At 43.7% G+C, this 15,742-nt stretch overlaps 1 protein-coding gene across 1 annotated transcript in view; it reads left to right on the top strand.

The window, feature by feature from the left end:
- elp4 (elongator acetyltransferase complex subunit 4) overlaps positions 1-15,504 on the top strand; it is a 49,352-nt gene extending 33,848 nt beyond the window's left edge. The window contains exon 10 of the mRNA XM_041037450.1: positions 14,696-15,504. Within this exon, the coding sequence (XP_040893384.1) occupies positions 14,696-14,824 (129 nt within the window). The 3' untranslated portion in view covers positions 14,825-15,504. The remainder of the gene's footprint in view (positions 1-14,695) is intronic.
- Positions 15,505-15,742: the final 238 nt, after the last annotated feature.

Below are 15,742 nucleotides of genomic sequence, written 5' to 3' on the forward strand. Positions count from 1 at the left end.
GACATTACATTGTGATAGGACACATTGAGACCCAATCACCTTTAAATTGACACCATACAAAATTCTCCCCACTGAAATTCTACCATAAGTCTTTTCATAGCCTGCTCCCCGCAGCCCTGTATGTACTAAGGTCTGTAATTGTTCTGACTTATTCAAAGTGGATGGATGAACTGATGACGTGCTTTTATGGTGTGTGTTAATGGTGATGAAATTGTTATACAGTTAATCTAACCCAGTCTTGTAAATACTAAGTAATCCTACTTATTGGGAGAAGTAAAAAGTAAGATATAAGTAATCATTGATGATGTATTTATACACGTGCTGACAGTGCAAACTCTTAAGACCTCAGACAGGGTACTAATCCTGTTTTCACACAACAAGCTTTATCAGTACATGTCTGGACAGGTCATGCTCCTGATGATGCACATGTGCCAAAAAACAATAACAATCCTTATTAGCGTCACTAATGTTATTTAAATTAGACCACCTGTGAGTAATCATGATGAATCTTATGTTGAAGTGATATTTCATTCATAACATTCAATTGAAGCTTCATTGACCTCAGTGGTCTCAAAGCTACAAGAAAAGTTTATATTTACAAACAACACACACTCGTGTTGTGAGTTCCTTGTGAGTGAATTAAATCGTTCCCATTTGTTGTGTAACTGGCTGGCATGCCAGATCCTGCCCACTTGACGTGTTTGGATGAATACAAACAAAAGCAGGATGATTTTCTTCTGTTTGTATGTTTGTGGATTGTACAGATCATCAAGCATCTCTGGGTGTGTACTCGAGGATCCTACATATCTCCTGTACATTCCTCTCAGGCACAGCTTGTGTGTGAAATCTCACAGGTCACGCAAACCTTTCTGTGAAGGAGGTTTCAGACACTGGAGTTGGTTGTTGGCACGTTTGGCAGGGCAGTTCCTCCATTTTTCACACACACTTTCAGAGAAAGTGTTAGTGCCGATATATTGAAATATGTGTGTGCGTGTGTGTGTGTGTGTGTGCACTTACAGACCTTAATCAAATAAAAACAAGAAACATAAACCTTAAAGACAACATGATGTGTTCACAGTGAAATCTGCGTGTGTGAAGGTTGCTGCAGGGTTTGACAACAGCATGTGTAGGTGTTGTAGGGTGCAGGTAATTAAAAACACTGGAACTCCCAGGAGGATCCTCCAGGCAACGTCAAGCAGGGAAGACGAGGAGAGAAAGGATGAAGGGGCCCTTCTATTTTTAGGTCCAGCTGCAGGTCGCATTGGCTGGACCTGCGCAGAAGACACAATGGCTAGTAAAAGGCCAGTAGGTCTTCACAGGGCTTGCCTGTTGTGTTGTGTGTGACGGAGCCTGGGTTTCCCATGCAGTCTGATTGAGGGTTGAGCTGTACACCAGGAATCCTGACAATGCTGCCACAGCATGTTGACACTACTCCACCCACCTGTGGCACCAGACATACGCAGCGTTCCCTCCCTCAATTATCCTTCCGTCAGGGAGGAATCCTAATAAACCTGCTCCTTTCACTTCCATTCCATCCATCACCTTCTGTTTATTACACCGAATCAACAGCGTGGAAAAATGACGCGTTCCCAGCCGTTGTTTCGTTGTTAACCAGGAATCTGCCTCTGGTCAGGTGAAACGGCCAGCTCTGGTCATGTGGGTTATTTTCAAGTTCGGGATGTGCTTGTACATCTTGGTGGCTGTAGAGCAGCCTATCAGTATTTACATCCTGATGCACATCCCTTCCACACCACCCTCAGCGACTCACAGTTCCACCCATCACCTGACTGTTCAGGTGTCAGAGGAGGAAGTGAATCATCTTTTTTGCCTTTAGGTGCCAAGATAGAAGTGGTTCACTTATAGTATGATGTTCTGTTTCGCTGAGATCTATAATTTTATATTTTAAGGTCCTTTATTTATTCTAATGTCTTTAATTCATTCCATCTTTTTAAAGATATTGTTGATGATGATAATATTGTATTCAGCCTGTCTCTTACTCCTTGAGTCGTCAGGCTCTTTCACAACACAGTACCATACAACTAACCAGGGTTGGCTCACCACAGTCATAGCACAGACATACAAGAGAAGGGGTAGGGAGGAACTGGGGCAGAGAGAGAGACAGACAGAGGAAGAGAGAGAGAGAGAGAGAGAGAGAGAGAGACCATTTTGTCCCCCAGGTATGACAGAGTCACTCATGCAGAAAGATCCCACATGGAGGGAGGTGGGAAAGTGGGCAGAGCGGTGGGGGGGTGGGGGGGCATGAAGGAACTCTTGGCTTCCTCTCTCTTTTGTACCCCCCTTCCCTGAAAACACATCTGTCTTGTTTTCTCTGCCACACACCTTTTCTGCATCCTTTGCTCACCTTCTCACTCTAGTAACTGAGACTTTTCACTTTTAGCAGCTTAAATTGTTTTCACATATTTTGGGTGGCCAGATACTGTATTTCTTCAGAGTGTTTCTTGTCACATTTCTTGCCACCCGCCATATTTTGTCAAACTTCCTTGGGACGGAGCTCTTTGGCTGCTAGTGTGTTCTCTTTTTAGCCAATGTTCTTTGGCCTTCACACACACTGCTGTTACCGTTACCCCAAGCGGTCCGTCTTACATGCAAATATGTGTCTGCTCTACAGTGATCACCATTATAGTCCGTGGCAGAGCTATCTCATGGCTGCATGCATTAAAACAATTAAACTTTGCCCCTCCCCCGTCACAACAATCATTTGCGGATGTGTTGGGTGAAATTTAGCAAGAAATTATCATTTTCTGAATCACTTCACTCTGCTTGCTCGGTGTTTGTTTCATTCTTTCTCTTTCTCCATTTCGTCTTTGAGCTCTTAAAAAGACTTGGAGCCCCCTGCATGTTCTTCTTTTTGCTCCTTTTCTCTGTACTTTTTTTTTCATCATTATCCAACAGCACTTTTCTGTGCGTGCAAATGCTTTCTGAACGGCGTCCTTTCTTCCCTTTCAGGCTGGATGTCATTGTTGCTGCCTGTGGGCTGGGTGTATTTATTTAGGGGTAATTGGTGTGTGGATGAGTGAGGTAATGAGGTGCATCCACACTTGGCTGCTCCCCTCCCTGAGAGCCTGAGACAGACGTAGCCTAGCTGGGCTCCGGCTTGAGCTGTACCACACTGCTGTCTCCGCCACACAGGCCAGAATGGCTCTTTCATACCCAGGTGGACAAACACAATCACTGGAGCTGATACCTCAATGAGGCGTCTGCAGTTTGAAGTGGTGTTTATGTGTGTATGTGTGTGTGTGTGTGTGTGTGTGTGTGTGTGTGTGTGTGTGTGTACGTGTGCATGAGTACACATCCCCGTGTGTGTTCATGTGCATGTATTTGTGGGTGGAGGGGGAAAAACAGCACTTGGTTGTTTGCCTGTCTCTGTCTTGAAGTCCTTGTTTGTCTTGCGGCTTGTGTTTGTATAAGTGATTTTCCCTGTGTGTTTGTAAGTGCATGTATATCAGGCTGAGTGGGTGTTCAATGGAGCTCAAGGAGGACCTTTGGCTCTCATAGCCCCCTGCCAACCTCAAACTGCCCCTGATGTCCTGCAGAGTTACCTAATGATTTCACTTACACCTCCCTTATCTGTCTGGCCCGTGTGGCAGCAACCGTCTGACGCTTCAGCCTTTACATGCCATTTGCTGCCTCATATCGTGTGAAATTCAATTGCACAGCTCCAACTGTAGCCAGAGTAGGGGGATCTCCCTCTTTCTCTCTCTCACACACACATTCTCTCTCTCCCTCTCTCTCTCCCCTCTCACACACTCTCCTCTCACACACTCTCCCTCCCTCTATCTGTCATCTCCCTCTATTTGTAAATACAAACATAAACAGTTCAACCATCACACTTTTTTTTTGCACATTATCTCAGCGCAACCTTGCATTTTCGTGTTTTAGCACTTTGAAGTTAACACTTCATTTCTCCTCACTGTGCTGGTGACAGACTTTGAACGAGCTGTGGAAGTTTTAAACGGGAACGCTTGGATGTTTGAGGCTGCCCACAGGTGTTCAGCAGATAATATTATGCATAGATTGTTTTGTTGTTATCAGGGTAATTGGTGTAGACCTGCCAGCCTTTGATAGACACACAATTACTGTATGTGATGCATAAGTGGACTCATTTTAGGGCAGGATTTTGAGTTGCTAATGGTGCATTATTCAGCTTTTGGTCTGTCCCCAAAAGTGCCGGGCCAAATCAAACACACCGCTCCAGGGTAATTGAGGCCCACTCCGCACCCCCTGCAGTGAGCAAGGCAGAACTGTAATCCCCTGACAACTCTGACTTGGCCCCAATCTGGCAGGCCGCCCATTTCCCAGCAAAACGCCTAACTCATCATCAGGGAGAATGAAGAAGCTGATAGTCACATTTGGAACGCTTTCCAATTTTGTTATTCTTTTCAACTCAACAACAATCTGTATCAATCGCTATAGTTACCTTTACTTTTTAATTTCCAACTATACCTCAGAGAACATAATTGCACACTAATTATACATGTCAAACTAATATTCTTACTCATTAGTCTCCTCAAGCTTTTGTGGTTTTGTGATCAAAGGTTTTTGACAAATAAACCTAAGCACCCTAACCACAGAAAAGCTTTCGCTTTTCTTTCAAAAGTGTTTTGCCTTTCAAGTTTCCAGAAACCCTTCCACAAAATGAAAGCCTCAGTAATTAAAGAAAATTCAAGCAAAATTTTAGCATGAACTTTGGACTGAAATTGCGTACATTCTCTTCATTTTGTCAGATTTGTGAAATTAGGAGAAAAGTGTCATCTTTATTTTAACTGACTGTCACCTTACTAACCAACCTGCTCCTGCTGCATACTACCTGCAGATACTGTTTCTACACTGATTGTAGATTGTTCCTCCATTTCAAGTCTCTCAAGGCTCTAAAACAATTAGCTGCCCATGACTCCAAAAATTTTTTTACCATAACTATGGAGCTTTAGACTTTTAGAGCTCTGTGTAATTTGTTATATGGTAATTAGTGTCGTAGAAATATAGACGTCACAATACAGATTATTTTGCTTTATTGTTCATTGTACTAAATGTTTTCTTGCTGTCGCAGTAGCGGCTGCTAGAAATTACTTTGTCTTAAAAGTTTATATCTAATAGATTGATATTAATGTGGTCCTCATTTAAAAGATGTGTTATTACTGCCTCACATTAGGCACAGTTACAGCCTTTACACAATTCTTGAACAGTCTCTGCACTTGTTCGTTGTCGTCTGATTTTACATAATCTTGATCCACTTTGAGAAGCCAAAACAAGTCAATGCTGACACTCATGAATAGTTTTCTGTTTGTTCTGTTATGCAAAGACTCTTTTGCTGTCCCACCAGAGCTGTGTGATTTTACAATTTTATGATCACATAGGTGTAAAGTGCACTTTCAAGGGCTGTGATTTGTCCCTACACTTAATGTAACACACTTGAACCTTCAGGGAACATTAAAGTATATAAAAAAAAAAAATTAGTACTGAGTTTAATTTGTGATGCTAAATTGTCCAAAGAGAACAGAAAGTTTTCATTAGACATTTGATATTAGATGTCATGTTTTATTATAGTCCTTTGATGAGAAGTCTGCATTTTTAATTGTTGTAACAGGTCGTTAATGGATGGAGTATTGCATATTGAAAATCACAGCCACAATCATTCGACCAAAGATTTGTACGTTTTGTTCATCATGTCGCCACACTGTGTTTTTTCTTGAGCTAAAGCCATTTTTATTTTTATTGTTTTAAAATCCAGACATTCTCTACAGTGCCAGCTCCTATAGGGGTCATTTGCAAAGAGGGTATCGCATGCATTTAGCACTGTCTCTCTGATTTTTAACTTTAGCATACATTCTCCCCAGGCCCTGGCTCACTGTTTTAATGGCTTTAGTAATGCTTCACAATTAACACTCAGCCACCGCTCTAGGTTAGGTAATGGCTGGTGTGTTTCAGGCTAAATTAAAAAACACAAAACAAGAATTCCCCATCACCCACAGTGCTTCAAGGACCTAGAGGTTATGGGGGAAATGGAAGGTGGTGAATTTTTTGACAGTGCAGCTGAGGTGATGTCTCATTCCCTCTGACATCTTGAACACCCTAAAGGTGGCTTTGCCAACAGTCTACCCAGTAAGCACCTCACCTAGCTGTGGCTAAATTTACACAACCACCTGCCCACAGGGAGCAACATTGGAGAGGAGAGCAGAGGTGGAGGTGGGTTGGGGGTGGAGGGCAAACATGGGGAAGGATAGAGGGAGAGGGTTGGAGACTACGGTGTGTTTGTGTGTTAGTGTATGCAATGTTTAATATGTTTAAGTTGCTATATCAAAGCCAGATATAGATTTGCTGTAGCACATCTGTGGTCTGCTGAAACTCTTAACAGTTACTTCTTGGCTGGTGGCTGTCCATGTGAAATACTTCTTGCAACTCTGTTGTGCTGTATGTAAGTGTATGTGGTTAAGGCCCAGATTGGATATACACTGAACCATTTCTTTCAGTTCATTTGTTTTATATTGCCACACAAATTGTTATTTTTTATTTTTCTTCATTAATGCAGACTTTTTTTGTGAATGGGGAAAGACTCAAACCTTGCCCTTTAAAACTGTATATTCCTGCTTTTAATAGATTTGCTCAAAGGCTGCATATATTGAAGCTCTCAAGACAGACAGTCGAATAGAATGGTAACAATTCTAGATGCTCCCCAGTGGCAGAGTTCAGGCTGTTTGCCTGTGGGCTGATGTGGAGTGAATGGCCTTAGAGGCTCTAGGCTGGTCTATGTGTGGCCCGGCTGGTCCAAGTCAGCAGTAATGACTGGCTTTGGCCAGCATGCCTGTTAATGTGAATGGGGTTACTCTGGGCAACACCTTTTCAGCTGGGTCCTATGAAGTCCCCAGTATGGTGGTCTTTGTCCACACAAGGGCTGTCCTCTCAGCAAAAAGGGCTCCTTTTTTGTGAGGACTATCAACTGGTGATGGATTATACCCACCCCCCTTTATTCATCCGGGCAGACTAACAGACACGGATGCATGCAAACATACACACACACACACAGACTCTTGCGCATATGTGCAACCACAATGACATCAAAAGTATTACAAACACATCAGCACATTATCTTAAATTGTTATGTCATACATAGTTGTAGGGCAATGTGAGCGCACCTTTCTTAGCCGTACTCATAAACTGTCAATATCATATTCTCTCACACTGTTCATTTATTGTCTCCTTCACATCACTTAGTCACGTGGATGAGTTTTCTTGCTGTTTAATCTTCTCTTCCTGTCTCCAGTTACCGCCTTTGCTGTTTTACCACATATTCTCCAACATTTCTCTCTATCATCTCGAATCTCAGTGTCATGAATGCAGGCAGCCACAAAGTTGTCTGTGTGTTCCATATAATTACTTGCGAAGTTCCTGAAGATTTCAAGCATCAAGGTGAACCTGAAACCATAATCACGTATGGGGGAAATCCCAGTGAACATAACTGACCAGTGGTATTCACACACACCTGTACCTCTCAGTGGTAATCTGTGGTCCATGTCCTGTTCTGAGGAGGGTGAGGTATTCTGCCATATTGGGTTGCTCTTTGTGGCACCAAGCCGGGACAAAGCAAACAGCCATGTGGCTTTAAATGGTCTTGTGGCTTAAAATGCAATAATGCTATGTGCAGGATAATTAAAGAGGTGGTGGCAGGTAAAGTATACAAACTTGTGGTATGAGCTTCAACCTTGTTGTCTATTTAATATGAAATACTGAAAATATTTAAAATGGCAGATAATGATAATGTTTTCGTTCCCTGCCTTCTTTCATACTCTTTCTGATTCTGATGTGTTTCATTCAGTCCTGGTCTTTTGCGAGCACAACAACAGACTATTCCTCTGTGAGAGTGATCGCCCCCACCCCTCCCAAGGGGTCAGCCACTTACCCAGGCTGACACAGTAACCTCCAGACGACCTTTCGCTTTGCCAAATGTTATGCCTGTAAACTGCGTGAACTCCATCACGGCACAAACGATGAGAGAGAAACAGGGCTTTCTGTCGGAGGGAAGGCTGGGTCCAGGAAACCCTAGTTGTACTAGCCTGCTTTGTGTGCTCATGTTGTAAATACCTCTGTGTGACACATGCATAGGCAAGTGGCAGTGTGTGTCTGTCTTTTTGCACTTGTAGACTGAGTGCACCTCAGAAAAAAACATGAATAATACATGACAAAATATCCTCGGTAATTCTCTGGCTTTTTATTTTTTTGGTGACTGACACAGTGACAGAGCCAGTTATTGTGGGGATTTTAAAGAAATAGTTCAACATTTTGACAACTAGCTTATTCGCACTCCACCTTTTCGTTACCATGAGGTTGCCAGGACACTATTGGAGACATTAGAGAAACATTGGAGACTCCAGGAAGTCACTGCCCCCAACCAAACAATAGTCTGACAATTGTTAGAAGGCTGATTTTGTTACATTTGGACAGAGCCAGGCTATATGTGTTTCCCCTTGTTTCCAGTCTTGCTAAGTCTAAGCTAGCAGTCTAAGCTAAGCTAACTGGCTGCTTGCTCCAGCTTCTTATAGAAAGGACAGATAAGCAAGGGGGATCAATTATTGGATCTAGCTCTCTGCTAGTAAGCAAATATGTGTATTTCCCCAAATGTCAAACTGTTACAAATGTAAGCAATTACTGACATTTTCCAAGTATTTCTAGTCAGTTGATTTCTCAAACTGTTCTGCGCTGTGGGTGGTCATTTTATGAAAAACGCAAACACTCAAAGTGGCCTAACAACATTATTTTTTAACGTTATAAGGATGAAATTGATTATTTTGCAATAAACAGCTGAATAGTGAGTCGGGCTATAGCTTTAACCTATAGCTGTTCTTTAGCTGTGTGTTGCTTTTTAAGATTAAAAACTGAATGTTTCGAATTTTTTTTACCCGAGTGTGATTATTATAGCAGGGCATCTATAGCACTAGAACACCTGCTCTTACCAAAAGTGTCAGTGTTTTTTTTTTTTTTTTTTTTAAACCTGAGGACGTTTGTATCAGAGTCATGGTTTGAGGGGGAAAATGTGAGTTTGAGGGGTGGAGGGCACAAGAAGTCCCCCAGATATGCTGTCATAACCCATGCAGCCGCACTATTTGCTATGGGCCTATCAGTAGTGAAGGCAGCACTTAGACATGTTTGTACTCTACGCCCTCTATCCCTCTCCCTTTCTCCCCAGGCACCATGTCACTCCAGGGACGGACCAGCACTCCCTGGCTGTGCCCAAGTCCATAACACCAACTAACCCCCCCCCCCTTTCTACCCAGCACCAATGGGGTCAATGTGCCCTCGCCCCCTCACCCTACAACGCCCACGGTCCATACCAACACTGCCCTCCAAAGAGAAACAAAACCGAACTGAAAAGAGACAAAATGGCCTCACGCTGCTTCCCCTGTCAAAGCTCTTGACAGGCCTGAGCAGAGGCCCCCAGAGGAGGGTTCAGCTGAAGATGATGACGACGGAGATAACAAGTCAAGTTGTTGTGTTACAGCACAGTTACACTTTGGCCCTTGTTTGTCCATTTGGTTATTCAGAAGCATCGTGAAGCTAACTGATTCCCATGCATGTCATGTTTAGTAACATGACATACTATCAAATGCTGTTTTACATCAGTCTGTGGAGCGTGAAGGGTAAGTGAGGAGCTAGATATTCAAGAGAACAGGAATAAACATTCCTTTAGGTATTAAAGAACCTTGCAATATTGTCAGCTAATCAATTTCCTGTTTGGACATGCTCACTTTTAATGAAATCCAGTCAGTTATTAGTCCCTTCTCATTCTTCCAGTGTTTGGGAATATAATTACACTCAAAATGCTTACTCATCCTTCTGCCTGCCTGCTGCCTACTCTGTCAGATGCATTAGCCATGAAGCAGAAGAGATGAGGAGCCTGTGTCTGTATCTGTCTGTCTGTCAGTCTGCCTGAATGTGTGTACCCCTGCTTCTCAGATTATCCTGGATCAGGCAGCAGGTGACATGACGAGCAGGTGACCATCACCAAATTACCAAAAAAAGAAACTCGAGATGGGTTCTAGTGCAGTTCACATTTGTTTCCCTCTTCTCTTGTCTTTTACTTAAAAAGCATGTACGTTTAGTGTTCTGTTGACCTGCATGCTTTTGCACATCATGCACATCAGCAGAACAACGTAGTTAGATAGCTGGGAAATGTAACCATCCTTACACGTTAAGTAGAAATTTGTTTGACAAAGAAATAATCAGTGAGAAATGAGGAAGATGAATGAGTTAACTGCGATTTTTGTAAACTCTAAAAATGACAAACTCATGGGGATGGAAACTTCCCCAGTCAACAGGTTATTCTTAGGGCAAGGCCAGGGATCGTGTTGCAGTCTTTGTTACCACGAAAGAAGAGGAAGGTAGAGCTTCTTCTTGCTTTTGTTGGGTGCAGGTGGGCTAGAATTACCAAAGTGATGGGATTTATGCTCAGTTGTTTCTGCATTTTTTTCTAGCCAGGTAGCGGAAGTATTCTCTGAAATTACCAGCGTAAATGTGATGATAGTTTGCTTCTCCCATAGAAAGGCACATCACCTCATTATGTGGGTTTTGGTGTGCTGAAGTTAATACTAGTTCCTATAGGTTCAGCAAATGATTTCCCACACAATGCAGTGTAACTTTAGAGGTGTGAGGGATTATGGCACTAGGAGGTGATTTAGCTTGGTTTAGTGACTGGATAGACCAGCGAGTCTGGGAAATTTCTACCAATTTAGTTCTGCTACCATTTTGACCCTTGGCTGGTTGTAGAAATAGGACTGCAAATGGAGGACATTGACCTGGTGTCATGGACAGACGTCCACATTAGTTTACAGTGGCTGCACTGCAGCTGTGCTGTTCAGGAAAATGGAAATGGCAAAAGGTATCACCTCTAATGTGACCACTGTCCATGAATACTGGATTTGTGGTATATAAATCCATCCAAACTGTATTCTTCAGTATCATATTATTATGTTGTTCGGCATCGATGCAATGACAAGAATTCTTATTCATGCATGACAACATGTAGCCAGAGTGCTTAGTCGTCGTTTCTTCTGCAATTGACTTCAGCTTAGTTATACAGTGTTTAGTTTCTCTCATTACACTGACTTAATAGAGCTTATAATATGCTGACCAAATTACAACAATGACTGTGTTAAGTAGGTGTTTATGGTAAATATCGTGTCACTTCCATGAGTATGGTCCAACATCGGCTAATCTGATTGGAACAGCCAGACCAGTCGTCATGTGTTCCAACAAGGTGTTGGGTTTCCCAGAGTTCTAAGCTGTACAGTGACACGGGCCATTTGAAAGTGTGGCTAAAACTCTATGGAAGAAATGACTCGTTAAATTAGCACCTAATACTCCAGTCATTAGCAAGCCGTTACCAGCAGTGGAATGCCTTTGATGGCACTGCTTTGTGTGACCGGGTCCCTTGTAAGCTGCAGTTGGAAAAAATTTGTCCGTTTGGATTCTGATTTATACCACGCTTACATAACATTTGTTATATTCGTAACCGGAACATAACCAAAAGCATTAAAACTGTGATTTGGTGGCTTTTGCCTCCTTTTCTGACCCATGAAACACTGCTATATGTGGAGACTGTAGACGTCCAGTTACAAGTAACATGACATGCTGTATTTCTTAAGAACTCGGGTCTTTGGGGTGTTTAGTAAGCTGAAGGGAATTGTTCATTGTGGGGTGATATTAGTAACCCTCTTAGGCAAAGCTAGTCTGTGGGCTGGCCCCGAGGGCTCATTTCAAGTGCTTAGCACTCGTTTGGAGCTTTGTCACCCCTCACCCTTTTGCCAGCATGGCCCCAGCCCCTCTGGCTGTGGAGCGGAGCTGAACCACAGACCTTTACCCCTGCCCGCCACCAGGGAGGGAACATTGACATCACACACATACTCGCACTAACATTGTGGCACACATCCATTTTCACAACCCCCCCACCACCAATACAACACAGCCAATGGTCTACTTTCCCGCCGTCCACTCCCATCCAGCACCCCCGTCCCCCCCCCCCCAACCCTCTCTTATTTTTTCCCTCTCTCTCCACCCTCGTGAAGGTTGCCAGGCAGCAGAGAAAGACTTCACACACACATACACCCCACTATGCCTCTGAGAATTTTCCGGATGTCCTTGTTTACATCATGGAGTGTGCAGGTCATAGGGAAGCAGACTCAGAGCCTCTCTCACTATGTCTGTCTAAGTTTTACACTGACCTCCATTCATTTGGTGTCAACGCAAATGTTTATGGCAGCCCCGTAGTTGGCCTGTCACTGCTAAAATAAGTGCCCTTCACTTACCTTGCATTTGTGTAAATTTCAAAATCAGGGTAAAAAGGAATCAAAACCTTTCTTTTAGACTGTTCTCATCCAGTTAACTTGCACTGACACTGTATTTTAGAGTGGAACTGAACATAAAGTAAGTTCTTAGGGCCCTGACAACCAATAACTGTTATCATCTCTAACAGCAGCTGTCACTGATGTGCGGGATGGTTGCTGACTGTTACTAGGCTGTCTTTTCCCTCTGTGTGTCAAACCGATCGATTGGTTTTGTCTGCTCCTCCCTCCAACTTTGATGTTACCATTGATTGTTCTCATCTGCCCCTGAACTCAAAGGTTAGAGGAGCTGAGCTGCACTTCTGGATTGCTTTGACCTTCGCTCTGCACAGTGGGTTCACAGAGCCCAGAGCCAAGCAGACACAGTGTAGCCAGGGCCGTGGGTGCATGACAGCCAGACAACGGTGTGATGTCTTTTTTTTTTTTTTTTTTTTTCACCCACTGAGGATGATGTATATGTGATTGATTTTTCTCCTACCCCTCTCTCTACCGTGTTTCCGCTGCAGTGCACTAAGCAGGACTGAGTCCAGGCTTGATCAATGCATTGTTTTTCTTTTTCAATCACACTTGAGTGAGCTGAAGACACGAAAGGTTACACAGGTGAGGTTTGGCAGGGGAGGTAGCAGAGCGGAGCTTCTGGAGGCCCCCTCAAGGCCAATATATGAGTTTGCGTGGATGTTTGCGTGTGAGAGATAGAGTCAGGGAAGGAGTTACATACAAAGAAAAGTCTGAGAACTTCATCATGTACGTTTTTAACAACTTGCTAATTACTTTGATAGTTAGATTTGTGCTCATTTTTTTGTCTGTTCTCCAAGTGGGAATCTTTCATCCTTGCCTTTCTAAGTCCTGTGTAACCTTACCTTTACCACCTTACATTAAATTATAGGTCCTTCACAGTGTCTCAGTGCTCACCTGCCCCAGATAATCTGCTGGGCTGCATGAAGACTACTCCTCTTGTTTCCTCTACTTGCCTGACAAACGGTCTGCTGACACACACACAAAGGCAATGTGCTCAACAGAAGAGAGACCACTTGAGCATGATGCGCCTCCGACCTGCTTCCCCTGCAGTAGCAGGGGCACGAGGCTTTGTATCAGACAGGAACATCAGTGATGTAAAAATAGTTTGTAGTTCAGACTCAGATGTTTCAGTGCGCCTAAAACGGTATTAAGCAAAGGAAGGAAGTAGTCCGCCCTAGAGGGGCAAAGAGTGCTGCGTAGTCCTCAATGATCTCTTAGTAATGACGCTGTTAAACCTTATACCCAAACACCTAGTCATTAAGAAAAAGATAAGTATCTGTGGGAGTGGAAGGGCTCTCTTAAAGTTGTATGTCTGGAGGGGGTAAGGATGTGGCAGACAGGGAAGGTTTAGAGGATGGGCTAGGGTGGGGAGGGGTGGGATGTGGTGGGGTGGGGTAAGGTGGGAGTGTAGGCTTTGACCAGTGGGTTTCAGATGTCATGGCAGATTCTTTTAGGGGCAAATTACAGGGTTTGACTTGTCTTGTACCCTGGATGCCTGTATTCTTTATTTAACTTCCTCGATAGACACTCGAGCAACATGCTACTCAACACCATTGTTGGGCGCACACTTGACTCTGGAGACACTTCACCTCCTCTCACGCTCTCAGCACCTCTTCAAGACTTTGTTCGTGGAGTGCCACTGGCGGCTTTTCTTGCAGCTTCAGGAGAGGGCAGAGCAGTGTAGCCCCCTCTTAAGCTTTATAGTAGTTAGCGTGTTGGTGTTAGGGGGCTTTACATGAGTGGCCCTTTGTGCTTTGAGTTGGCACAGGGCGGCTCCACAGATAAGCTTTACTATGAAACAGCTAAAAGACTTGATTCTAATGACTCTGGTATTAGCCGAACATAATCATCTGTGCTACAAACACAGTAAAACAGTTAAACACAAGTGCAAACACATCCAGGTCCTGCATGCACACTTGTGTCTGAACACACACTTTCTCTTGCCTTAACTCGTAAATGCATTCTGTCCCATGCGCAACTTCTCAGAGCGCCCCTACCTCACACAGACACACACACACTCACACACACATATTCCCTATGAGCTGTAACAGACCTAAAGCTCTCTGAAGCATTTAGCAGCGCGCTAGCAGGTTTGCTCCACGCTGCCAGTGCTGAGGGGAGTGGTGAAGCATCTAATGCAATTTCAACCCAACATGGCTCTCTGTGAATACACATCACTGAAGTGTACCATCTACTGTATGTTGATCCACTGTAGTGCTTTCCTTTTTCTCTATACAGACTGATCTAATACTCTGCCTCCACTCTCCCTCTCCCTCTCCCCCAACCCCCCACCCCTCCCTCCCCCACGCACCCTCTAATTTCTGTAGAGACTACATTTGCCTCCAGACTTGTCTGAGACTGTGAGTCGTGTGAGCAGGGGGGAGCTGGCAGGAGGGACCACGGTGGCTTCAGCCTGTGGCTCTGGCACTTCCGGCAACAAACACCTGGACTTCTAGAGCTCCCACACAGTCGCCACGGGCAACCAACACCTGGAACGCTGCAGCGTTGTCCTCTTTACCACGGTGACCAGGTTGTTCCCTCGCCCACATAATGTCAGCCGCGATAACCCTTCCAGCCATTACCACCTGCCAACTGTCCCAGCCAGGGGTGAAGATCTAAACATCCACAGTACCTCTACTCATAACAGACACATTTCATGCTACATTTCAAGTTGTTTTTATATCATTTTAAAGTAGACTCTTTTTCTTTTCTTACTCTGACGGCCTTATTTGCACATTTCAAACTGTCATGAGAAGTACATTTAACTTTCAAGTAAAAAGAAAAAAGTTGTTAAAGAAGCTCTATGGTGTTTCAGAAAGTGAATATGAAGGTTTGTGATTGGCAGGGTCACTTGTGCTTAACCCAATTAAAATCCAAGATGGAGGTTTTTCCTCTCCCTCTGGGGGTTTGTTTACATGTAAAGTGTAATCATGAAATATTTTTTAGTCATTGCAGACTCTCAGTCTTGGCAGACATTAAATAATTTAAGTGCATTCTACCCTAGCTCAGCACTTACTTTACGAAACAAGTGGCCACTCCTGCTTAGCTCCACCGTGTACAACAGTATGAAAGTACAAATTTTTTTGTAGGATAATGCAATAAAATGTGCTTTTGTTGACTTAAATAAAAGAAAATAAAAACACAGCGCACAACGTATGCTCTTTACTCAAAATTTACTTTGCTTTGTCTCAACACCAGCTCTGAAGGGGAAGTTGACTGCCTGTGAGCCTGAGAGGACATAAAGTCAGCGTGTTATGAGTGACTGATCTCTGGTCTGCCTCACTGGTTTCAGGTTCGAATGGGGATGCCTCCATCTGACCCTGAGACTGTGCCGGTGAGTGACGTCTACCTCCAGTAAGCTGGAATGTGGGCAG

This window comes from Toxotes jaculatrix, chromosome 1, assembly GCF_017976425.1.
Source record: "Toxotes jaculatrix isolate fToxJac2 chromosome 1, fToxJac2.pri, whole genome shotgun sequence".
NCBI lineage: Eukaryota > Metazoa > Chordata > Actinopteri > Toxotidae > Toxotes > Toxotes jaculatrix.